Raw genomic sequence first — 25,878 nt, forward strand, 5'->3', positions numbered from 1 at the left:
AGTGCCATTTGTTTAGCGGGAAAGAATGAATGAATGTGGTCCTTTTCTAAAATGCACTGACTAGAGATGCAACGTCGGACAAGTCGCTAAGAATTCTCATGTAAAAAACATAGGATGGTTTGTCCACCATGTTGGTCCACACCGAAATATCTCAACAGCTGTTGGACGGGTTGCCACGAAATTTGTTAAAGACATTCACGTTCTCCTCAACATGAATTGTAACAGCCTTGCTAAGCCCTTAACTTTTCATGTAGAGCCATGATCAGGTCAAATTTTTATTTGACGTTTTGATTAACTTTGAATTCGCCTTAGGTTCATCACCAAATACCTGCAAATCTAATGACATTCACATCAGCCTCAGCCAGAGTGCAGCTCGAAGTACAAGCTCAGCGCTAATTAACAAATGTTAGTATGCTAACGCACTAAACTAATATGGTGAAGACGGTAAAAACTTATTCCTACTAGACTTCAGCGTGTTAGCCCTCAGTCAGAGCCACTAGCATGGCTGTAGACTCCTAGTCTTGTTTAATAATATCCTCAACACTGAAACATGGGAGTCTGCTAGATTTCTGACAGTACCAAAATATCAAAACAAAAATCCATTTTGTCTATAATTGAGTCCTAAAAATCACATTTGCTTAAAATACGTGAAAGAATCTGCAGTGTCCAATAGAAGTCGACTTCTACCAAGAATTTACGTTTCTCTTTCTTCTGGCTGAAAGACGAAAGAACAAGACAGGCTGCTGCACTAGAATCAAGAAAAAAGGAAACCTGATTTTACAGAAGAAATTCTCAAAAAACATTTTTTTATTGGAGGCAAGTAGAAATACTTCTACTGCCCTGGCAGATTTTTTCACTTGTTTTAAGCAAATTAGACTTAAAGGACTCAAATTACAGACAAAACGACAGGGTAAGAAGGAGATGTTCGCAGTATAGGTTTGTGTCATGACCATTAATTTATATTATTTCAAATCTGACACAGAATCTGAAAGGGAACTAATTTAGATAGTTGGACATTTTGGAAAATAAGCTCATTTGCTTTCTTGCTAATGGTTAGACCACTATTGGTCTTTATGCTAAATAATGAAGCTAGAGCCAGGAGACAGTTAGCTTAGCACAAACAGCGAGCTTTAGAGGTGCTGGTGGGCAGGCTAGCTGTTTCCCCCTGTTTCCAGTCTTTATGCGGAGATAAGCTAGCCACCTGCTGGCTGTAGTTTCACATTTCCTCTCCATTCGTGAGAGTGGTAGCGCTCTTCTCAGCTAACGCTCGGCAAGAAAGCAACCAGGCATGTTTCGCAAAAAGTCTAGTCTTGAAAAGACTATTTGACTGAGCCTTTGAAATGTTGAATGTAAAAACCCGTCTGCACGGAGCTTCATCTTTAGCTTCCACTCAGCATTCGTGGCACGTGAGAGTTTGAGTTGACTTTTCTTCCTCTGTGTTTATGTACACAGGCTTGGATCTTTGAATTTTTAATCAGAGAATCAGGTATTTTCTAATGCAGCCGCTTAGCTTTTCCACTGATGGTTCAACCAGGGGAGTTTCAAAGCTCTATATATTTTAGCTTTTCTGATTTATTTACCAAAGATGGTAATGTAACAATCACAGAAACCGCATATCATAGCATGTAGAGACTAATTTGTTACTCCTGTTCCTTAATAAATATTTATTTTACATTTTTTTCCAGCTCATCTCCTCAGAGGACCGGAAAGGGGAAGATTAGCAGCTCTGAGTCAGACCAGTCGAGTACCGAAACAGACAGCACGGTCAAGTCCCAGGAAGAGAGGACGGGGCCTGCGGGACAAATGGATCCTCAGGAACTGGCCCAGAAGATCCTGGAGGAGACCCAGAGCCACATGCAAGCTGTGGAGAGCTTACAGAAAGCAAACATTAGGGCGAAGGCACTGAAGGGGCCTGAGGGGAGAGAAGAGGCACATGCCAGACAGCCATCTCTCTCAACTCCCACAACCCCAACCTTGACTCCCACTGGAGGAGCACGTGGGTTTCAGCCCTCTGAGACCAGTGCATTTAGCAGACCACCCAGTAGAGCGAGTCTAAAAGCTTGCTCCTCTCCGCTTTCCATTCCTAGTCATCTTTCACCCCTCTCCCCTTCCGTTTCCACACCTCCCCCAACACGGCCTAAGCCACCATCCCGCTCCTCTTCGCTACAGAAAATCAGCTCCGGCTACAACAGTCCAGCTCACTCCTCTTCTTCTTTATCTCCCTCCGTGAAAGAGCAGGGTTCGCCAGATGTGAGCGCGCAGGGTCAGCTCAAACTGAAATACCCTACCTCACCTTACACCGCCCACATCTCACCCTCCCGCTCTCCTGCTGACAGTGCCCCATCGCCAGCCCTTTCCTATTCATCCACAGGATCCGTTTCGGCCTCTTCGAGCCCCGCGAACACGCCCGATGTGAACCAGTCCAAACAGGATAATAAAGTCCAGGCAATTCATAACTTAAAAACCTTCTGGGCCAACGCCAGCCAGAAGCATGAGGTGCCCTGCCCTGCCAGTTTACTGCGAGGCGGGAATAAGAAAATGAGCACAGTTCAGAAGGATGTTTTGGGTTTGCTGAATCTCTCGCCTAAGCACGAGTCTCTCGGCAAATACGTAGAGGGATCCGAGGATCAGAACACTGACAACAAACCAAATGGTCACCAAAAACTGGAGGCTAACCCACCCCCACCTCCATCTTCTAATGTTCCCACAAACTCAAAAGGAGGCATCAAACTTCCCTCTGGGAACGGATACAGTTTTCTCTCACCTGGACATTTTTTTCCGTCTTCTAAATGTTGAGGGTTTGGATATTCGCCAGGCTGTTGCCGGAGCCTGTGGGCCGTTCCTCTGTTTCAGTTTCTGTTTGTGCGGCGACAGCGGCTGTCGTGTTTGTCAGCGAAATACAACCACATTTTTAGCAATACCTGCTGAAGACATGGATGGAAAAGTATCGTTTCATACTGACGGTGATTTTACATGGCATTACTCTTTTGTGAAGGGATGTTAATGTTTTGAATGTGATGACTGTGCCTTCTTCTGGAGAGAGCTGGAAGGACTAAATGACTCTAAGTGAAGTGCTGAGTCTCTGGCTTTAATTGTGTTTTCATGACTGACGAGAGAGCATGTGTCTCAATGCCTCCATGTACACTGAAAAGAAATTTTGACTTCGAGTCTGTTGACTGACTGCCTGAGAAAACGGAGAACATTTTACGTCAACCTAAACACTCGCTGTATTTGTGTAAGTTGACCTGAATTTGATCTTGATTTATTGTGTAATAATTATTGCTAAATGTCGTTACCAATGCTAATTGTTGTCATTTATTTTGTAAAACTGTGTTTTCCAGTCATTAATACACATTTTATAAAGACAATTAAAACAAGGATAAAGTAAAGAAAGCATTTTGATATTTTTTATGGAGATTTGATTTCAAGTGTGATTGTCAGCATGGTACCTCTTGCTGTTAAGTGTGTCATTAACTTTATAATGTACAATTTTGCAGCGGTGCCGGACTCCTATTTAGACATTTCTCAATTGTCAAGAAGTTGACAAATAAAAATGTTCCTTTCCTTGTCTTCTTTTGATTACGTAAATCCAACGCATTCTTTCCATATATATTTCCTCATATTAAACATGAAACAGTAAATCGAATTGAAATTAAATAAAATATCAGTAGAAGTAATATTTATCTTAATCCTAACAAAAACTCAGTCTAGGACCATTCTGCATTATTTACTCTTACTTTTGATACTCTACTACATTTTGTGTCTATTACTCGTGTACTTTTACTGATCCCTAAGTAAATGTTTTAATGTAGGACTTTTACCTGTAACAGAGTATCTTTATCGTGGCCACTTTTACTTAAGTGAATCATGTGAATAGGTCCTGTGCTAATCTTACCACAGTAGACCCGTACAGCAGACAGTTATAGTGCCTTTATGATATTTAAAAGCCGGACAATTTATCATATTATTCTTTTAATTCCCTATGGTATTTACGGTCTATAATTAGTCCCTATAGGGACTTGTTTTGTTTGTCATGGAATAATCCATAAAATGGGGTCACCATACACTCCACAGTTTTTTGTGCGGTGCCTTTGTGAGCTGCTGTGAACATCTGTGGCATGCCTTCTTATTTTTGGTGACTGTTTCCCCAATTTTTTTTATTTTACCTTCCTGAAACTGTTCTCATTCCTCCATTTACTCTGGTTAATTGTGAAAATATGTGGAAAGTAATTTTGTAATCAAATTTAACAGTATATTGTTGTATTTTTAGATTGGGATATGTTAATTGATTAACTGAAAATGGGGTTAATAAATTAGAAAACACATTTTTAGAGAATAAAACAATCAGACATCACATCTTGAAAAAAGGTAGGGGGAATAAAAGTAGTAATACCAGAGTGTAAAAATACATTAAAATATGGTTAAAGCACCAAAAACAAAAGTACACATTATGCAGAATGGCCCATTTCAAAATAATCTATATTATAGTATTGGAAATTATTGTAACTATTGATGCATTAATGTGAAGTAATTTGAACTTCTTTATATACTGCTGGGTATCTTGTGAACCCCCCCCCCGATCGATAAAGTCTTATAAAGTCTTATAGTCCTATAATAATACTTCATCAATTGTTTGTTGATTACATTTTGTATTGTTAATAAGAGTCTGCAAAGTAACTACAGCTGTCTGATAAATGTAGTGGAGTAAGAAGTACAATATCTCCCTCTGAACTGTAGGTATAAAGCAGCGTGAAATTGAAATACTCGGCTCTCTGCACAAAAAACTGTTGGAGTGTGTGGTGACCCTGTTTTATGGATTATCCCATGACACACAATAGGTTCCTGTAGGGAATACTAATCTACTATACATACAATAGTGAATTAAAAGAACAGTATTACGTATGATTTTACTGGCTGTTAAGTACCGTAACATGTCTACTCTATAGGTTTGTTGTAGAAAGATTAGAACAGTGGTTGAGGTAGTATTCACATATTTTACTTAGGTAAAAGTAGTCAAACCACACTATAAAAGATACTCTATTACAAGTGAAAGACTTGCACTACAAATTTTATTTAGGCCTAAGGAAAAGTACATAAGTATTGGCAAAGAATGTACTTTGAGTATTTATTGGATCATTATTAGTGATACATTAACATAGTAGGCTGTACTTTAAGGTAGGTCAAGCTGGAGTTAAATATAACTACCTTACATACAGCACCTCAAGTAGTACTACTCACTTACTTAGCAGATACAGATTAATAATAGAAAATATAATCAATAAATAAATTATTATAATAGTTTGAAATAAGACTTATGTCTTAAATGAAGATTTTACAAAACATATGATCAGTTTATAAAATATAATGCATTAAGTACCATCTAGTAGTAAAGTTTTCAACTAAATGTAGTGGATTCAAAAGTACAATATTTCGCTCAAGTACCTCAGATTTGTACTTAAGTGCAGTACTTGAGTAAATGCAAGTGTCAGGTAATCACAGTTAAACGCAGTGAATCATACGGTTTGGGTGAATATGTTATAATAATACATGTTTAACATAATCAATAGACAGTGTATTATGTACAATGGTGTGGATTTTTCAGCCAATCAGATTTATCCAGGGGGGCGGGACAAGCTTGTTGATAATTCTATCTGGTGTCGACTCCCAGTGCGCAGCCGCAGCCCGGGTGACGAAGATGGTGCTCATCAAGGAATAGTGAGTCTGAAGTGTTTTTAAAAAATGTATTTTGGCGCATTTAGAATGCCATATTCATCTGTCCGAGAGCTCATTACTGAAGCATAAACATGTGCGTTTCGTTTACTCCTGCCGTTCGCTGGATTTTACATCCCCGTAGCCCGTGAAAAAACAGCTTTGAGCAGGGTGGATCGAGACGTGGATAACGGGACACACCGGTCTTTTTTAGGCGTTGCTAGTGCGAGCTAACGTTAGCTTGAGTTGTAGCAGCACAGGGGATAATTAGCTTCTTAATGAAAATGAGTTACATAAAGAGGCTGCGTTGGTTACACGCAAACAATCTGCACGTTCAGTTGGTTAACATGACTTTGATGGTTGAATATATCGCCTGCTAGCCGGTTAGCGGCGTGTTATATCTGTAAAGTGCCGTAATGTGAAGCTTCGGTCCAGTGAGTGACAGATTAAGGTTCCTTCTCCGTCGGATTTAACATTAATGCTAGCTGGCTAAGTTAGCTGTAGCAGACGGCTAGCTGCTAGCATGACCATTTTCAGACCCCTGAGTTCAACTGTAATTAACACATCTAACATTTACTGCTAAATTATCACCCCTTCCGTAGTTATACTGCACTAAACCTTATCGTTAACAAAGAGTTCGGCAGGGATTATCCTCTAAAATGGCCCGTATCACGTAGCAGTTGTACCCTTCAAGCTAGCGTGAGGTTATGGAAGGACTAACTACTTTGCTGTTACTTTGTTGGCGCTAGCATTAGAGAGTTAGCCCTTTAACTAGGTGGCTATAAATGTAATGCTGCCTCGGTAACACAGTTAATTAAAAACCTTGTATCGGGATTATGCGGTTTGATCCCCTTTTTGTCAGCAAAGCTAGCTTTTACTATGTGGCTAACCTATATGTGCTCCAGATAACGGTACCTGTTGTTAGTGGGCTGTAGCACAAAATTTGGTACGTCTGAAAAAAGTATATGTCAGAAGGTAGTTGTAATTGTAATAATAATATTGTGTTTAGTATAGCATTTTTCTTAACACAGTTACGAAGTGCTTTAACGAAATACATAAGAGACAGTAATGAAATTGTTTAGGTAAAAGTAATGATGCGTGACATATCATAATACATTAAAATAAATATAATATTGATATATAATTATACTAGGGTTTAACTAACAATTATTTTCACTATCGGTTACACTGCTGGTTATTTTCTCAATTAATTAAACAGTGAAAAATGTCCTCCACAACATCTAGGTTGAGCTGATTTAGTATAGTGATGCCACAGTCTGCTGCTTAATCTGGTGTCTCACTATGGAACAACATATTAACTATCTTGCTCACAGTTTAATCAGTGAGGAAACAGAACAGATCATGTCCTTACGATTTCCATTTGTAAAATTCATGACAGTTTTGATTATTGTGACTCATTAGCAAAAACTCATTAATAGCAGGAATCTTGTTTAAAAGAACTTATTATATACAAAAGAACATGTTGATCAGTTTTTCCAACCTGGAACAAAACCTATGGTTAGGCGAAAAATGTATTAACCTATATCTTGATACGGTTAAGAAGACAAAATGTCTATTCACTATCAGCATTGCCAGTTTCATTTTCCTACCGCAGCTAAATAATCAAAAGGTAAATAATCTAAGGCATCTGGGAAAGAGCTCTGTCATACCACCATGGTTATCTGTGCGGTTCTCTTATTATTGATGCCTCAGTAGGATTTTGTCGGCCATCAACTGAACAGTACACTATGAAAAGCCTTGTCGTAAATAACAGTTCGGGAAAGTTAAAATGTTTGTTTTTGTTTACTGGCAGATGTTGATTCAGCTTCACTGTCATTTTTATCCTGTTCAGTGTCTTTTAGGCAGTGTTAGAGAATGTCTACTTGTGACCACTAATTCAGCACCAAATCAAATGTGATTACCTGTGCAATCCTAGCCTCAAAGTCTTTTATATACATTTACTATACAACAAAACTTAAAAAGACACATGCTGTGACATAAATTAGTTATACATGCTGTAAATACAGTGTGTAGACAAGATAACCTACTTAACTTACAAACCCATACTGTAAATTCACCAATTACATAATAATGTAAGAAAGAGTTATCACTGCTGTGAAATTCAGCTTTGCTCATGACTGACAGAGACGCCTGCTGTACATTTAGGTACATTAGGTCTGCAAGTAGTAGCATGTTTGTAATTAAATGACCGCCGTGCTTTTTTTTTGTTTGTTTGTTTGTTTTTATCGCTTAAGTTAGTGTTGAATTTAACAATTATTTTTATTAACAATTAATCTTAATGAAAAGTCAGAAGATTGGCAGAAATTGTTCATTATAATGTCTGAAAGCCTAAGATGACTTCTTGAAATTGCTTGTTTTGTCCAAGCAACAGTCCTAAACCCAAAGACATTCAGATTACCATCACTTAAGGTAAAATAAGCAGTGAATCATCACATTTAAGTAGATGGAACCAGTGATTTTTGCTTTAAAAATGCCTTGACGAATAGCCACTTATCAAAATAGTTAGTGAATAATTTTCTGTTGATTGACTAATTTGACTGATCATTTCAGCTCTAGGTTAACTAAATGGTTGGGTTTTTCAGTTCTGTTGGTCATAGCAAAGACCGCTCACATTACCTACATTTCTAAAGCATCCTGGTACCTGTGCTCTCTGTAAAAGGGTTTACACTGGAGCTCACATAACTGTAGGTTACCTGGACTACAAGGCCACTTGAACTGTGACTGGTCAGCCTGTGCCAAATCATTCAAACTGTTTTGCCCTTTCTAATCCAACGAAATATTTTGCAGTGCAGACCTTCTCTCTGGTGCCACTGTTACTGCTCTGTATCACAAAGTCTTTATCAGTGAGTGTAAACACAGTTAATTTTGGTTTACAATGAATGCCTGACACTGAATACTAACACTGCAAACGGCAAGCCATTTTCTGTCACTGGCCACATTGTGTTGTGAATGTCTGTCCTCGATGAAGGTTTGAGACAACTGATATGGGCCATTTTTCTACCACGACACAATCAATTTCTTAACGGTGAATAATCAATAAATGATTAATCATTAACATCCCTAGTTGTACGCCAAGACTAACTGGAGCCTATTTGGTGTTATTTCAGTAATTAAGGGTTAGAGCATGTTGCAGATCTTGAAACTTTTTTTTTAAAATCTCAGTTTTGTCACTTTTAATCTGCTGTAAAATCAAAACACACTGGTGAATCATCCGTCACCCCATTTTCTTTTTTTTTACCAGTAAATTGAAACTGATGCTGCAGTACTTTTGGAAAACACTTCGATAGAAAAGTACATTGATTATCAAAGGAAAAGCAGGTGTATTGCCGGTGGTTTCACTGATCAATTTCTCTTCTTGTGCGGACATATGCTAATCGGGGAAATTAACAGGTGTTTAAACTTCAGTTCGAGTGAAACCTCTCAGCTCTTCATAGCACAGGATTAAAACCCCTCTGGCGAAACACGGTCACTGTGATTGGTGCATTTCAAAATCTCATGCAGTGGATGCTTTCATACATTTTGCCAGAGCCAACATGTTAATTTCTCGCTGTTACAAAAGCTGCAGTGTGCACCACTGTGAGCCAAAACCACAAACACTGCACTCTGCCTTTGTTTTTCCACTTGTGTTACATTGTTCTTCTGGTTACATGAATGTCAGTGCCAAAATCTGGTTTTGTCTTTTGAAAATTTCATGTATCATGGAGGTTTTATATTATACAGTATTCTATATGTAAAACACACAGAATGTCCATGTAGTGGTTAAAGTGTTTTTGCTATATAAAAATAAAAGTTGTTGAATGGCATGTATGAACTGGTAGATGCAGGTGTTCAGGATGTTTTGTTGGTGCAACTACTGACTATTTTCATTATTCATTAATCTGCCAGTTATTTTCTCAATTGATCAGGTAATTGTTTGGTCCATACAATGTCTAACAGCGAATTCATAAAGCCCAAGATAACGCCTACAAATTATTTATTTACTTTTTTTTAATTTATTTATTTTTTGGTATGACCACCAGGCCTAAACCCAAAGTTATTAGGTTTACAATGAATAAAACACAGAAATGCAGCCTTTCAGAAGCTGCAACCAATGAATCTTTGGCATTTTTGTTAGAAGAAATGACCCCAACAGTTAATTGATTTATGAAAATGGTTGTTTCAGCTCTAAAGTGCTGTTATAAGTATTGTTGGCGTCATATATCAAAAAGTATTTTAAAGGTCCCTCACACCGTTACACTTAATAGTACTTAACAGTCAGTGTGTTTTTTTTTTTTTGTTTTGTTTTTTTTTTTTTTATAACACAGAGTCTCCATCTTTCTTAATTGTCTTGGCTTTAAATACACTGTATAAAGGTTTTCAACTTGTTTAGATTATAGATCTTTTAGTTGAGGGAATTTCTGCTCTGAATTAAGTGTGTTGGACTGCATATTCTCAGCAGGCATAGCGCCCGGGCAAGCTTCATCAATCAGTTTATGTTTAGGTTAAGGGTGGGGTGCTGAATCTGCCAATCTCACCAGAGGGTTTGTATGGATTGTGAGAGGAGAAGGAGGAGGGGGAGGAGGAAGAGGTCTTGCCTGAGAGGGCAAGAAGAAAGTCCCTTTTTCTGTGTGCCAGTGTAGAGAATTCCTTCTTTTCATAATTAAGCTGTAATATAAATATATATAGGCTTTGCATAATCAGCGCCCTGATTATACTGCTGTATGAGCTGTTATCTAGCTATCGTATAAGTTCTTTAATTGTAATTTCTGCAAGCATGTTTATGTAGGAAAAAAGTGGGGTGGGGGGGACTGAAACCATGAGCATCACATTACTGGACAGTACAAACTACATTTGTCCACCCAAAAGTAAATAAAAGCATTGCGTTTCAGTCTGTCATATTGACAGGAAATAAAACATTAAATATATTAGGGCTGCACTATTACAAAATTAAAAAAATCTTTTAATTATATATTATTATTATTATTATTATTATTATTATTATTATTATTATTATTATATAATATAATGCTCTGTTTTTATTGTTAATGCAGACTCCTTTGCATCAGTTCATATTTTCATTTTCACTATTAGTATTTCTTAGTCTTACTGTAACTATAAAGCCAGTCATAGTGTCTTAGTTCAGTTGTGTTCCTTAGTATTGGGGAATTATAGCTGCTTTAGGCGTGGAGTGCACCTACAAGCACATGCTATTTCCAAATGACATACTTTTGGGGACCAATGAAGTCAGATTGGGAGGCAGATTTTCCTCTTTTAGCTCAGAGCCAGTTCATTTTTCCCCCAAAGATGGTCAGAGTTTATACAAAACTTCATGCTTTTCCATCTTTGTTTGGTCACACAGTGCCTTCGAAGGATTCTGATAATTTTTTTTTTTTAGAGCTCAAGAATTTGTAGTGATATTAATACAAAAATGCATAATCATAAGAATATTAAAAAGGGACCACTGACTTTGCCCAGACTAAACCGCAGTCTGTTTCAAATATTTAACATTTGTTTAGCATCTCGAAGATCACTCCAGTATTTTACCCCTGTCCTTTCATTAATGAGTTAGTACAGGGTTTAACTTACCTGTCTCTCTCTTCTTCTCCTGCCCCACCTCTCCCTTGTTTTCCCTCTCTCAGTCGTGTGGTGTTGCCGGTCTCTGTGGAAGAGGTGAGTATCATTACCTCCGTATCCTCTTAAATATTAAATGACAAGTCATTTTTAGCAACTTCTTTGAATCCAGTCTTCCTAAGCATAACTAATACAAGGTATATTACAGGTACAGTGTTTTTTGGAATGGTCATAGCTTCGTAATTATTTTCTCCTGTACACAGAATGCTCATCCACTCAGGCTTTAGTCTGGGGCTAAGACAAAATAGCCTTTGTTAGAGAGTACTGGTATTTGTGTGACAGGCTGGTGGTGGTGTTTGCGGAGAGAACTGGACTTGGGTGTGGACTCGGGCTTTAAAAGTATTTCAATCTCTATGACATCTTGCTCCTAATAGCAATCACATTTTTGCTCTCAGTTTTTTTTGAGAAAGTATAGACTACTTATCTTCAAAATAGAGAAATTACAACTGTTTGTTCTCGTTTCATTTGAGCACAGACTGTGGTATCCAGTGACATCATGCACTGGCCCAAGTTCACAGGCTTCTCCCCTTGGGAAAAACATAGTGGCTGGTAGAAAGAGCAATCAGTTTTTACCAAAAAAAAAAAAAAAGAGAGGATTTTTAACACGAAAATTAGGAATTTTCTGTAGACAACATAACCAGAGGTGACGTTAGTTTTAGTATTCCTTCACAATAATTGTATCAGCAGTAGCATCCTGTCAAATGCTGTTTGTGTTCCATATCAAAACTTCAGATGTACCCTCATTAGGCCTCCAAGACCTAATGTAGGTACAAAGTTTATTTTGGAGATCAATTGGGATGTCTTTCCCATAGACTGTTTGTTTGTTTTTAAAAAAAAAAAAAAAAGATACACTGGATCAAGGGACACTAAGGCAACGAAAACACCACAGTTAAGAAGCAGAAACTCCTGCCGATGAACATACACCCTGACATATCTCCTTTAGAGCCTCAGAAACTTGTGTCTTCACCGAGATGACGAAAAATCCCTTTAGAGGTGAATTTATTTGTTGTTATCATATTTAAAAAGACAAGTCTGGGCTTTTGAAGAGAGTTTAATACAATCTTAAGAATTTTTTGTGCAGCAGCTATTGGTTGTTAGTGGCACTGAATCTTTTGAAGCACCTGCCTGCAAGCCTCAGGGGCTTGCTCAGTCTTTGCCTATTCTAGCAATTAATCACAGGATTTGTCTCTGTAGTTATGGCTGTATATTCAGTGTTTGTCTTCTCTTTCTGTTTCCATTTCTCACAGTATCAAGTTGGTCAGTTGTACTCTGTGGCTGAGGCCAGCAAGAATGAGACAGGAGGAGGAGAAGGCATTGAGGTGCTGAAGAATGAACCTTATGAGAAGGATGGAGAGAAGGGACAATACACACATAAAATATACCATCTAAAGAGGCAAGTCTCTGTTTGCATTTCTGTCTAACCTAATCTCCAGAAAATATTTAAGTAGCACTGAATTTAAATTAGGGCTTCCACAGCAATGATTATTTTCATAACCAATTAATCTGCAAAATATTTTCCCTAGTACTTGGTTAATAACTTTGTCTGTAAAAAGACAGAAAATATCGAAAATTGCCAGTTTAATTTTCCATTGTCCAAGGTGACTTCTTCAGATTTCTTGTTTTGTTCGATTTAATAGTACAAAAACCAAAGCTATTCAGGTTACAAGGAGAAAAAACTTTTGAGGGAAAAAAAGAAAATCCTCATATTGGAGAAGCTATAAAGCTATAAATGACTAAAATCATTTTTTCTACTTAACACGTTCATGGGGTGGATGAAATAATGGAGGCACCTTTTTGAAAGAGAACTTTGACTTGAACTCAGACATACAGTGACAGCTCGGTTGAATACTGATGGGCAGTATTTGTAAGCTTCAAAAGAAATCCTAACAGCATGTGCCAGACATAAGCAGCACTTCCAATGAGTAGTTGCAATTTAAAGCTCACTGAAGGCGATGGAGAGACAGGTGAACATGTTTAGCCTCAGTATTTATCGCAGAATGGAGGTAACACCTTTTGTGACAGCCATAAATATCAGCTTCACATCGCTGGTACTTAGAAACATTTAGTATTCATAGCTACCTACAGCACAAAGCAGGCATTTATCGTATTGTTACCATCTTTGACCAATTCTCCAGAGACGTAACCTAAGAAAATAAGGCACATAAAACCTGAAGCGCTGGCAATAGAAAGAGCAACACGATCTGAGTTTTTACCTCCATCTGGACGAGGTTGCTTGGATCACAGGAAACCGTTAACAGACAGTGTTGGTTGCCAGCTGTTAAATCTGATGGTAGAGCTGTATTGGCAGCCATCTGAGGGGAGACATTAGGTGTGATGGCTACTCTCCATGCTTGTGTAATAGCCAAAATAAGCAACCATTTTACTGAACCAGCTTTACCTTACAGTACGAACACTGTTCCTTCAATCAATGATCTCTGTATCGTAGGAGTATTTTCATGGAGTCTCGACCCTGGAATAATTTGAGGCCTCCCTCCTTATTCAAAGGTCTAATATGCCAACTACATAGAGGCTATGTATGTAGCAGTAAAAGGAGAACTGAGGCTGTTCTGAAGACAAAGGGTTGTCCTACTCCTTCGTCAGGTGTTTCCTCTTATTTTGTCCACCGTCTGTATATTGTCTGACTGGTTCTTTGATAGTGCGGGAAATAGATGCTGGAGTTTTCTTTAAAGCTTTAGCTCCTTCAGCCCAGTGCCACCAACAACAAAAAAGACAATTCATTACAAGTAGAATCGATAGTAGGTTTTAAATTGTAATCTTAAATCCTTAACCAGACAAGACAAAATGGCTTATTTGAGGCTTTAGGTACACAGTCTGCTTACGACTGTGGATGCTTCAGTTTCTTATGAAAGGGTCATGGACCTGATTGTCTGACTCCTTTCTCTCTCACTGCAGTAAAGTCCCAGGGTATGTGAAGATGATTGCACCAGAGGGAGCATTAGTTTTTCATGAAAAGGCTTGGAATGCCTACCCATACTGTCGCACTAGTAAGTTCACGCTGATGGATGAATCAGTTCATAATTAGTGTCTTTTCACTGCTTGCATGATAAAATGAAAGATAATAGTTGCATGGCATTCATGGCTTCACAAAATTTTTATGCACATTACACAGTTGTATATTTTTCTCTATGCAATTTGAAAGTGTTTAGTTTTTCAAAGATGATAAATGTCATCAATGTCATGATTTTTTTACAAGTAAGCTAATTTTTTCTTTTGTTTCCTCTTTTTCTCCTTCCTCTGCAGTTGTGACGGTGAGTTCTTTGTCAAACTTTTAAACTTTTTTCTTCTTCTTCTTTTAACGGTCTGGTCGCACCCAAAAGCGAAACAGCAAAATTCATCTGCATGTCTTTGTGAAGTAAGCCTGGTGACGGGGGGGAATACTGGCAGTGCTAGCTGGTGAACTGCTGTAGCAGGAGAGCAAACTTCTAACACACTAGCCAGCTGGGAACATGCTAGTCCTAGTCAGTCCCAATAACTCTGAGCTTCTTTCAATTTTGTTTGTGCTGGGCCACTTACTCCCTGTGGCATTGCTTATTTATGATTGTACATAATTTCAGTCACTAAAGACGTACTGAGGGGGGTGTCTCCAAGCGTCGCTAACGGGACAGATTCACACAATTTATTCAAAAGATGTATTTGTCCCTTCGAGTACCGTGGTGTAACATCTTGCAAACCATTCGTCTTGTGTGGAGCAGTTTATGCTCCCACAGAGGAGGTAAAACAAAAGTGGATGCTGCAGCACAGTTAATGAGCTATGATAGCTCTCTCCATTTTGGACTCTAGCCCTCCATCCCCTCAAAGTTCAGCACTGTCAAGAGTGATCACTTTTGGTCAACGGTGCAAATAAACACATCAGAGTTCAAAAAAGTTGCATTTGTCGCAACAGTTTCCAATGATCGCTGCTACTCTATTAAAATAAATTGACTTGTTCTTTGAAATTTTGCCTTTTTAAATGCTGGTTTTGACTTTTTTTTTCCCTCCTCCTTTCTTTCTTTCTTTTCTTTTTGTCTCTCCTCTGATAAGGTTTTTTTTTTTTTTTTCCACAGCCTGATATTGCTGTACTTTATCTGCTAGATACCTGCTGTTGCTAGGGTTAAAAATAGATCCAGGCTGAGCAGTTCAGCATCACCAGTGTTGTTTCAGTCTAAATGTCTGATTGGTTAATTGGATTTAGCTGTAGGGGTTAAGCACATCTCTTAGAATGAGCTGCACCTGTCAGTTTGGGAGTAGTACCTGATTTCTGAGTAATGGTTCAAACGTCCTTTAAAAACTGAATGCAGAATATGCCTTATCCCCCTTACGAAATCTGTTTTGTTTTTGTTTGTTTTTTTCCTCCTGCTTTTCAGAATGAGTACATGAAGGACGACTTTATGATAAAAATTGAGACGTGGCACAAACCTGACATGGGAACAGTAGAAAATGTAAGTGAGCAGAAGACACAATGTGGATGTTAATGTTTAAAGTGCTACTCCAGCGATTTACTGTTGCACTTCCATAGGAAGTCGTCGGCTGACTTGTGAAAAAGTCACTTTAAAATATTTCAGTAAACCCTCCCTACCCCTTAAACGCCCCTTTTTAAAACTATACATAGGCTTTCTGTTATAAATTTGAAGTCTCCAATTCCAAGCAGAGATAACCCTGATAGCATCGCTAGGGCTGCAACTAATGATTATTTTCATTGTCAATTTATCGGCTTAATATAAGCAGATAACTGATTGATCATTTATTGTGTACAATGTCAGAAAATGGTGCAATATGCCCCTTCTAATTGTCTAAGCTGATCTACATACGTCGCTTTGTCTGGTCCAAACGGTCCAAAACCTAACGTCATTCAGCTAACGATGATATAAAACAGAGAAAAACAGCAAATTCTTGGTATGTTTGCTTAAAAAAGTGACTGAAATGATTAATGGATTGTTAAAATACTTTCTGAATATTTTTCTGTTGCTCATCTTAACTCTTCAGCTCTTGATATCAGGGTTGTTTTCTCAGACTTCAGTAAGCTCCCTCCAAAGCCACAGAAGACACAATACAACTTTTTTCCCAGATTGTACGACCTCCGTAAACTGCACTTCATGTGTAAATACAAGTGCCCTTTCAAGTAGATAAAAGAAACCCCATTGTACGCTCTCATGGGCCAAATAGGTTGATGCACATGCAAGAGTCACATGCAAAAGTTAGAATACACCTTTGTGGTTTTGAATTTAAATCTCATTTGTTTTGCACTCAACACAGATTTGAATAAGCCCCCCCCTGAGGAAACAAAATGTCCCTTGTTGCCTGTGTTGTGAGCCAACGTGACGTTTCACATCATAGGTTTAATTGTTTGTCTTCCTCTTTGGGATAGGTCCATGACCTGGACGAGCAGACGTGGAGGACTGTGGAGGTGGTTCCCATAGATATTGCAAACAAAGAAGAAGTGGCCCCTGGGGTGAGTTTTTATGCTGGTGGTCTTTAAATGCCTTTCCAAGCCACAAAACTAGTGTGGGTCAGTTGTGATTAACATACAGAGGTGACCAGAGCGCACAGCCTGATGGGCAGGTGTCTGTAACCGACACCTCTGACTCACAGCAGGTTGTCTCCACCCTGAGGAGGAGTGTGGTTATGCAGGTCGACTCAAACTGTCAAAGGAGTCGGGATGGCCATGCAAATACTTTATTTATCCATAGTTAGGAGTATCAGCAATCGGTGATCACATCTTCAGCTGCTGATAGTCGATCTGATGGTCAATGGCTGCTTAATACCATGTAATCGCTTCGTCCCTGGCTGATTTGGCACGCGAATGTTTTCTTGCATCTGCAGGCCAAAGTAATAAAAGTATTTCATATCAACTTACACAGACAGCTGTCGCCCTGAACTGCAAATCAGACCATTAAGACCTGAATGGATGATGTCAGCAGCTGACGTTCATCCATTGACATTGACATTTAATCAGTGAATGACTCCGTCTCTAATGCAGTGCAGACCCACTGCAAAAAGTGTGCTGAGCTTTCCAGCTGTGAAACTGGAAACGTACCTGCTGTCACAGTGTCCCGGCAGCTGGTCTGTTATTCACCGTCTGTGGAGCAGCTGCTAAAAGACATGCACTGTCTTTTAATTTATCTCTTACATGACATCATTATTGTGTGTGTCTGCTGTTCGCCCTCAAAACTGAGCTGTACAATAATGTGGAAAATAGCATGAGAATTCAGTCGCCTTGGCAACATCTGATTTACGTCAACAGGTTTTGATGAGGAAACGGATGCTGCTCACGGAGCATTGAAAGTAAAGTCTCATATTGTGCCATAAATAGCAGGAGACCACCAACAAATAAAACTCGCAGCTGTCTTTTGATACCACTTAGTAGCTCAGCCGGGGCACCTGTCAGTCAGTAGCACCTAAACCGTCATGTTGCCCGTGGTTTCTAAACTAAAAGGAGGCATTAAGCCATTTTCATCCAGGTGGGTCACAGTTGTCCCAGCGTTTCTTACACCAGCTCCTGTACAATAATGACTTAAGCGGATCAGTGTTAAGGCCCTGGCTTAATCTGAGTGTCCATCTGCTCCAGGTATTCGCCACTTTTTCCCCACAGACCTGATGGATTAAAACAGCACAGTGAGCTTTGAGTCTGGGGTATGGGGTTTGGGATTTGTGGGGTTGCTGGTTTCACTAACAGTGCAATCTTGCGTCTGCCGATTCTTCGGTGTTTGAAGACAGGAGTGTGGACAGCAGCTGGAAGTGTGGAGGCTGACTTAACAGCTTCAGTATGAGTGAGTCAGCACTGACTAGTCTAAACTTGTTTTCTTTGAGATACATGTGGAGAAAGTGGATTCAGGAGAGGAGTTCAGTTGCCAACTTTTTTTTTTTTTTTTCTAATCTCACATTAAAAACACAATAAAATTACATTATGCCGCTGTCATGTGAAAAACGTGTATCTCCAAAATTTCCTCTTTTTTAAAGAGCAATTAATAACAACCCTTTTTTCAGCTTTGTGACAACACATCTTTCATGTAATCCAAAGAGTTTATTTAGTTTAATAAGTAGGAGGGTTGTCTCAGTCCTTAATGGATAGTTTCACAGATTTTCAAGTCAGTCTTGAAACAGTCAGGTGCCAATATGAACATTAAAACGGGTTGTGCTTGCTGCACTTTAAGAGATCCCTTCATAATTTGCTCCCTTCGTAATCTGTGGTCGTTTGTCTTTGCAAAAATATATTCAAAATTTTATCTTTGGCAGAAAATAGTCTTTTCAGTGCAAATCTCTCCCTCTCTGTGTTACGGTCTGTCCACCACAGATCTGCAAGGAGAAGTTGTCTGGGGAAATGCAAAGAGGGAATTCTGTGCTCAAAAGAATTTGGAACTTTGGAAGATATACCCTCTTGATTTGACTGGTTCAGATCCCAGAAGCCTCATTTTAACTGCAAATAAACTATTAGGATGTATTTTTACACAAATGGGGACTGTTGATTTTGTCTCCCATCACTTAGCCATATAGGAAGCGCATAAGAAAGGAATTTCTTAATGTCCAGTATTAAGAGGAGGAGTAATTATAGCCAGAAAAACCGGTTTCAATGGATATATGGACGACTGACTGTTGTTTTAAGATGGATGGACTTTCCTTTTGAAAGGAACTCTTAATGGTACCTGGTAACGCACAAAGAAGCAAAGGCAGTGAAGAAGAAGGCCGCGAGCTAGCAACCATGGATAGAGACACTGTGTGATTTAAGATATTCAGAAATTCTGTGTTTATTATGAGGAAGGAGAAGCATTCAACAAGTTTGTTAGATACCCACAATGCACAACGCAAGAAAACTCTGCTCAGATCTCAGAGAAAAACACACACTAGTCATATTAAACTTTCTTACATGTACCATTCCGTATATCCAGGGGATGGACTGCCTGCTTTTCAGACACACTATGATCAGTCACGTTTCTTTTAAAAACTCTGATTTGAATTTTCATTTTAGGTCTGTGCTTTACTCTTGGGACTTAGGCTCTGAGCACATTTGCTGGTGTCAACAACGGCAACAGGAACAAATAAGACGCTCAGCATAGTTCCAGCTCTTGACACAGTGTGACCCAAAGCACAGTGAAGAAACATTGCAATAAGAGTGTTCCTCCTGCAGTAGTTGTGGGTGTTAACGTTCTGTTGCCCTGTTCTGTTCTCTCTTAGGACTATAAGCAAGAAGAAGATCCGGCTCTTTTCCACTCTGCCAAGACAGACAGGGGACCTCTAGGCCCTGAATGGAAGGTACTTGACATAGTAGCAGAAAGCAGAGATGCACCGAAAATCTTGATGTTCACAGTCCATCCTCTTGAACCTTATTGAACTGTGCTGTTTCCCCTGTGTTTTCTTTCTCGTCCTTCAAAGAATGAGCTGAAGACAGACTGTCCTTACATGTGTGCATACAAACTGGTCACCGTCAAGTTCAGATGGTGGGGTCTGCAGACCAAAGTTGAAAATTTCATCCACAGGGTAAAGCACGGTATCTTTTCGGGTCACATGCTTGCAGAAGTATTTATTCTTCGTGTTATTCGGTGATAGGTTTTTCCTGAAAATTGATAGTGTTGTTCCGGTTCTGCACATTAGAGGGAGACATGGCTTTGAGAAACATCTCAGTGTTACTTAGTTTAAATCCCTGCACCTGTTGGGGAGAGAGAAAATTAAACTGTGCAAAGCACATTTGAGGTCAGAGAACAGATGATACGGGCAAGAGAGAGGCAAAAGTTTACCAACCTTAATTTTTGTATATAGAAAAACATTTTAAGTCTCCAACATACATTTGTGTGTCTTCATAATACTGTTATTGTCCTGCTAGTTAAATATTAAGGTGATGGATGGACTGAAGGCAGCAAACAAGAGTCTCCCTCTTTGGTCCTGCCTGTTATTGGTCTCTAAGCCCCTTGTCTCCATGCAGAATAGAAGTTGTTTTACTTGATTTTAATTTTTTCCTTTCCTTCTTTCCACAGCAAGAAAAGCGTATTTTCACCAACTTCCACCGCCAGCTGTTCTGCTGGATTGACAAATGGGTGGGTTTGACCATGGAGGACATCAGGCGGATGGAAGAGGAGACTCAAAAAGAGCTTGAGGAGGTAATTAACCTTCAAATACACAACTATCCTCTCAAACTTAAACTAGACTGTACTGTTTTCTCCCTCCTGTGGTGACGTGAGTTTAAGGCAGAAGTAAAGAATATTATAGAAATATTTTAATTGTAACTGTAATGCAGTATTTAGTAAAGTAAAAGCGAAGGAGCTTCCATGTGAAATAGTTTTCTGTTGTGAATGATGAATTATAATCGAACGAGGTATCATTGTTTTTGCTTTGAACCAACAGCTGGAGACGACACATACATTACAACATATCAAATCTATCTATACTTGAATTAACCCTTTTACTCCTGAATTTCACATTAGATGCGTCAGAAGGGAGATGTGCGAGGCACCTCTGCAACAGACGAGTAGAGGCCCGTCACTGTAGGTCAAACACTAGAGGCAGGCTGAGTAAGTCTCAACGAAGGAACATTGGTGGCGCTGCATGGCTCACTCTCCACCATTTTCCTCATAAAATCCTCATTTTCCACATCTTAATTCTCACCGTTGACCGGCTGCTGTCTAACTTGTTTTTCCATTTCCGGATTTGTCTGTTTGTTTCAGGTCTTTTGTGCTTGACATCTCTTCTGCTCTGTTCCTTCTTTCCGTTATAATTTTCCTTTCCTTCATCCCATGGGCCCTGTTCTTAAACCAGGCTAAGATAAACATGAAGTTGAACAACGGCGCATTGTTGTTTTGAAATAAATATGAGTAGAGCGTCAAACCCGTGATCAGCATATACATTATTGGCTGAGTGCTCTTTCGATTGCAGTCATGTGTTCCAGCATGGCAGTACGGTTAGTTACCTAAAGCTGAGGAACCTTCATCGTTTACTGAAGTTATGAATCCGACACATTCAATTCAAATTAATTGCTTGCTTCAATTTAATTGTATACAATTTCTACTTATGTTGAAGTATACTTCATATATTGCAGTGACTGAGTGCACCCTCGCAGAGCTGCTTAGACTCATTCTGTTGGTGCCTCTAATGAAATTTGTTCTGGAAATGGTTTAATGTATGGGATGCACCCTTTTTTTTAAAAAAAGCCTCATTCATGAACCAGCTAACTGGTCTCCACTTGTGCTGGTTTTGGTTGATGGACATCTTTTAATGTCTTTAAGTTAAATTTAAAAGACAGAAATAAATTTGAAATCAGATTTGAAGAGCTAAATAAACCCTGGCTTGTGTAAAATCATAAACAAACGTCACGCTAACTTAAGCCTCTTTTTAAATGGCAATCTGTCTTTATTTCCAAAGCCCCCCCCCCCATTATGCCGGCTGTGCTTGTTTACACTTAACCAAAAAAAAGCCGGCATAATGCCGTCCCAGCGTGTGGGTTTTTTTTGTTGTTGTTTTTGTTTGTTTATAGATAGCATACGAGGCGTGATGTGTAACGAAACATCGTCGGCATCTGTCCCGCTCTCCCTTTTACTCAGACACCGATCCGGCTCTGTGCCTACCTTCCCTGCCGGCTTGTTGCCGGAACAACAATTCCCGCCCGTTCCGTGTTCGTGCCTTTTTATACAGAACGGCGAGGCGGAATAAAGGCGCAACATTCCCGCCTCGAACAGGCTGTGTGAAAGGGGCTTTTGATATCCATGTAGGAACAGGGCCTCGGTCTGTAGTGTCTGAGTCATTTTCCTCCTGCCTGCTGTTTATAAACACTCATTTATCATACTCACTCACTTTAATCTTCTCTTGCAGCTCCCTCACATTCATCTTGAACGCTTCACTCTGTGCTTTCAGTTTGTTTTCCTCGGGATGTTTTTTCCTCGTGGTTATAAAGATAACAAGTCACCTTGCTGAAATGTTTTTCCCTTTTGATGTTTTTGGAAGTGAACTGATTTTCCTGCATGTGCATGGCTTATTGCGTAACAGATTTAAACATCTCTGTAGTCCTGTAGGTTTTCTTTGTTTTTGTTTGGGTTTTTTGCTCGTTTGTTTGTTTGTTTTGGTTTTTTTTTTTGTTTTTGTTTTGAACACTCAACTTGTCTTTCTCTGTCCCTCAGCTGCGTAAAACAGGTCCGATTCGAGGCACCAGTGCTGCTCATGAGCAATGAGGCAAATCAAACAAACCCTGTCACGATGACGTCATCCGAGACACGTCCACCATGATGAGGAAGTGGCCCTGACGTCGCCTCTTCTCTTCCTGTCTCACATGATTCATTGGGGGGTTTGACAAGATTGGTTAACAGTACTGTACAGATCCTACCCCAATCACAAGCCTCCTGTTCACCCAGAAAACAAACAAAAAAAACATGGTTTTGCATACATATAAAAAGGAAAAAAAAAACTCTTTGCACAGAACGTAAAATGCCTGATATGTAATTGTTAGTTGATTATTACAATGGGCTTTGTTTTTATTCAGGTGTGTAAACCGTGACTCAGAAAGTCAAGCCTTTTAAATTAATTAGAATGTTGTTTTTAGGTAAACAGATTCCCACAAAAATTGGTATAAGATGACTTTAGCAGGTATTGGACCATTTATCTCCTCACCCTCCCTTGTATTATAACTGTCTGTCTCTACTTTACTCCCTGTCTCCCCCCTTCAGTATTGTCTGTATTCTCGTCCTGGTAAAAGTTGTCTAGATCTCCTCCCCCCGTGTCTCACTGTCCCCTCTGTCTGGCAGTCGGTTGGGAATACTGATGTTTCTGTTTTTTCTTTCTTTTATAGTTTTTAATTTTCGAGGCTATTCCATGCCTGTTGATGGTTCAAAGCAGATATAATGCTCATGCATGATAGATAATTCTTTGCTATTGTTTTCCCCTCACGTGCACTCGTGTCCCACATTTCGACATGCACACCGGCCCTCCTCCCCCTCCGTCACAAGTGCATGTTGACAACAGCAACTCCTCACTAAACTGTCATTGCATGTGTATCGCCGCTGCAGTGCAGCTTCGCTCAAGTGGAAAGTTAGTGTTGATGTAGAGAGAGGGTTAGCGCCCTCTAGGAGAGTCTGTACAAAACACCTGTGTGTTAGTGTGTGCATTTGTGTGCTCGTTTGTGTTATCAACTGCCTTCACTCTTAAAGGACTGTCGCTCTCGGGACTGAGATGGAGAACGTTCGGCTTAATATCAAGGCTTCTGAGTGGTGTCGGCACACAGCTGTGCTCTGGCTCTACGACCGGCCTGTTGGACTTTGCCTCATGCCGTCGCTGCATGTCCTTTCTCCTTGGCTAGGGCTTTAACTGGAGGGCTCCCACTGCCTCCACAAAAGCTATTTTTTCTTCTTCTTCGAATTCTTTTTTCCTTTTTTTTTTTTTAATTTTTAAAACTAAAACAAATGAGGATGAGCGTCTGCGTGAATCAAGGTAGTTTTTTATATCTTTCTCAAACTACCGTTTCCTCTCTCAACTGACAGAGCAAATGGGTCCTGGCAGATCTGCGATTTTTGTTGCAGCTGTGGATTGACGAGCATTCTGGGTGTATAGTTTTTAATTATTTTTTTTAATTTTCACCATGTATACTGATTTTTAAGCTCTTCGTCTACCTTAACTACGGGAAAGTATGAGAGCAGTCTGAACTTTTCTTGACAGTTTCTAGTTAAGGATGAAATTGCTTTGACAAAGGTTAAATAAATTGGACTCTTACAGTTTAGATCGGTGGTGGGTGACCTAGTACAAGCCTTGATCTGAAAACAGGTGGTGTCTTTATCCTGCTCTCTCTCTCTCTCTCTCTCTCTCTCTCTCATGCATCACTACTTTGTGTGTGTGTATGTTTGTGTGCGTGTGTGAGACTTGAGGTTGTAGCCGTTTTATCACAGCAAGAGCTGAGTTTAGCCGTGTTTATTTTTGATCTCGTGCAGATCCTGTTGGGCTCTAGGTAAAATATTTTTGCGAGGTTTTATATGATCCTGATGCAGCTTAGTGCAGTTTCACAGCTGTTACTAAGACTTAGTCTATTCCATCGGGTGTGAGTGTCTCCAAAATTCTTAGGTTTCGTTGTAACCTATCTTTGTGTGGTCTGCGTTTGACAGGTTAAGGGAGAGTTATAAGTGTACTTTATAACAGAAATGGACAAACTGTACATACAAACACTGACTTGAATGGGGAAATTCACAGCTACTAGGCGTTGTCAGGTCCATCATTCATTACTGCACTGCTAAAAGTAACTTTAAGGAAGCTGTGACGTCAGAGCAGGTAAATGCCGGCTCTGTGGACAGTGCGCTGTGTCTGTAAAGTGGAGCAAACTGTTGGCGCGTCGTTGCTCATACCATAGTTTAACTGTACCTCAGCCATGCTTACGAATGTACAGCTAGGAAATAGATGTGTCAGAGTATGCAGGGAACCGCTGAACTGCAGGAACACTGACTCGTTTCACACCTGCACAAGCATGACATGGACCCATTATATCGTCAATACGTGAGGACAAATGGATTTACTAAAGCTAGATTTGATCTGCACACTTTTTGTATTCTTTACATTTTCCTTTCTTTTCTTTCGATCATTCTCCATTTTACGTTTGATCAGTGCATCAGTGCTTTTGAGAAGCTCTTTAACTGCACCAGACAAGAAGGGAAATCCTTTTGAAGGGCGGCTTCTCCTCAAAATCAAACTGGACTCAGCTCGACCTCAGGTTTGCCGACGAGGAGTGAAAAGCCTGACGAGTTTGGTGATGACGGGAGTCGCCCTGTAGACTAGAACAGGCTGTGTGATGTACAGTTTTGTAGCATTGCCGGTGATGCCAGCCAGGGTATGACTGAGGGGAGGGATAGAAGCTTAGGGAACAGATGGAGTCCAAAATACTGTTTTCTTTATTGTAATCATGAATAAGCACTTGCAAAATCTACTGTTTTTTTTTCTTTTCTTTTATGTTTTCTTTTTTGTTTTTGAAAGACAAAGATTCACAATGTATTCAATTTTCTCTTTTCTGATAAGGCAAAATTCAGGGGAATTAGTAGTGAATGTAATACAATTAGTTCCTTTTTTTTTTTTCTTTTTCACAGCTTTCAAGCTGTGGCAGAAGGTCTAGACAATGGAACATAACAGAATATCTAATAAATTTGAACAAATAAGAGAATTCATGTGCTGTTTCCTGTGTTTTTCTGTGTGTGTGTTGAATGTGTCTCTCAGGGTGATCATTTTATTGTTATGTGGTTCTAATCGCTACACTACACAAGCTCAACAAATTTTTAAAAGTTGACAAAATATTAGGAACTCCTCTCAGTATAACCCAGTACAGTTCAACGGCAGCACAAATTACAGCCTCCGAAAAGACCATTGAAACAAATCAGCGTCCTCTTCAACAGATTCAGTAAAAACTGAACATTATAATCCTCATGAAGGGAGGATTTATTGCAGGCCTGTTGCATTGGACTGCATTAGTTTTATCTAGGTGTACCTAATAAATTGGCAAGTGAGTGTATGTGTCACAGCAGTCCTTTTTGAATCACGTATCTGACAAATAGGGTCTGATATTATTAATATAACAGTAGCGTCATGGAAATT

General features: G+C 39.4%; 2 protein-coding genes across 2 annotated transcripts in view; both read left to right on the forward strand.

Moving 5' to 3' along the window:
- The window catches only part of ttc28 (tetratricopeptide repeat domain 28), a 126,841-nt gene extending 123,336 nt beyond the window's left edge, over nt 1–3,505 (forward strand). Inside the window, exon 34 of the mRNA XM_040157733.1 lies at nt 1,686–3,505. Coding sequence (XP_040013667.1) covers nt 1,686–2,796 — 1,111 coding nt within the window. The 3' untranslated portion in view covers nt 2,797–3,505. The remainder of the gene's footprint in view (nt 1–1,685) is intronic.
- Nucleotides 3,506–5,662: 2,157 nt separating this feature from the next.
- Nucleotides 5,663–25,411, forward strand: pitpnb (phosphatidylinositol transfer protein, beta). The gene is made up of 12 exons (XM_040157663.1): nt 5,663–5,715; nt 11,349–11,379; nt 12,588–12,733; nt 14,254–14,345; nt 14,602–14,609; nt 15,705–15,779; nt 16,706–16,789; nt 19,510–19,587; nt 19,708–19,812; nt 20,307–20,429; nt 20,754–20,840; nt 22,440–25,411. The coding sequence occupies exons 1-11, from the start codon at nt 5,696–5,698 to the stop codon at nt 20,799–20,801; spliced, it is 810 nt and encodes a 269-aa protein (XP_040013597.1). The 5' UTR covers nt 5,663–5,695; the 3' UTR covers nt 20,802–20,840; nt 22,440–25,411.
- Nucleotides 25,412–25,878: the final 467 nt, after the last annotated feature.

The sequence above is a fragment of the Xiphias gladius genome, chromosome 20, assembly GCF_016859285.1.
Source record: "Xiphias gladius isolate SHS-SW01 ecotype Sanya breed wild chromosome 20, ASM1685928v1, whole genome shotgun sequence".
Classification (NCBI taxonomy): domain Eukaryota; kingdom Metazoa; phylum Chordata; class Actinopteri; order Istiophoriformes; family Xiphiidae; genus Xiphias; species Xiphias gladius.

Bases quoted from the DNA above. Each gene is read 5' to 3' on its own strand.
- pitpnb (XM_040157663.1), top strand. From the start codon at position 5,696: ATGGTGCTCATCAAGGAATA. The intron at 5,716-11,348 runs GTGAGTCTGAAG...TCCCTCTCTCAG, and splicing joins ATGGTGCTCATCAAGGAATA to TCGTGTGGTGTTGCCGGTCT. The intron at 15,780-16,705 runs GTAAGTGAGCAG...TCTTTGGGATAG, and splicing joins ACATGGGAACAGTAGAAAAT to GTCCATGACCTGGACGAGCA.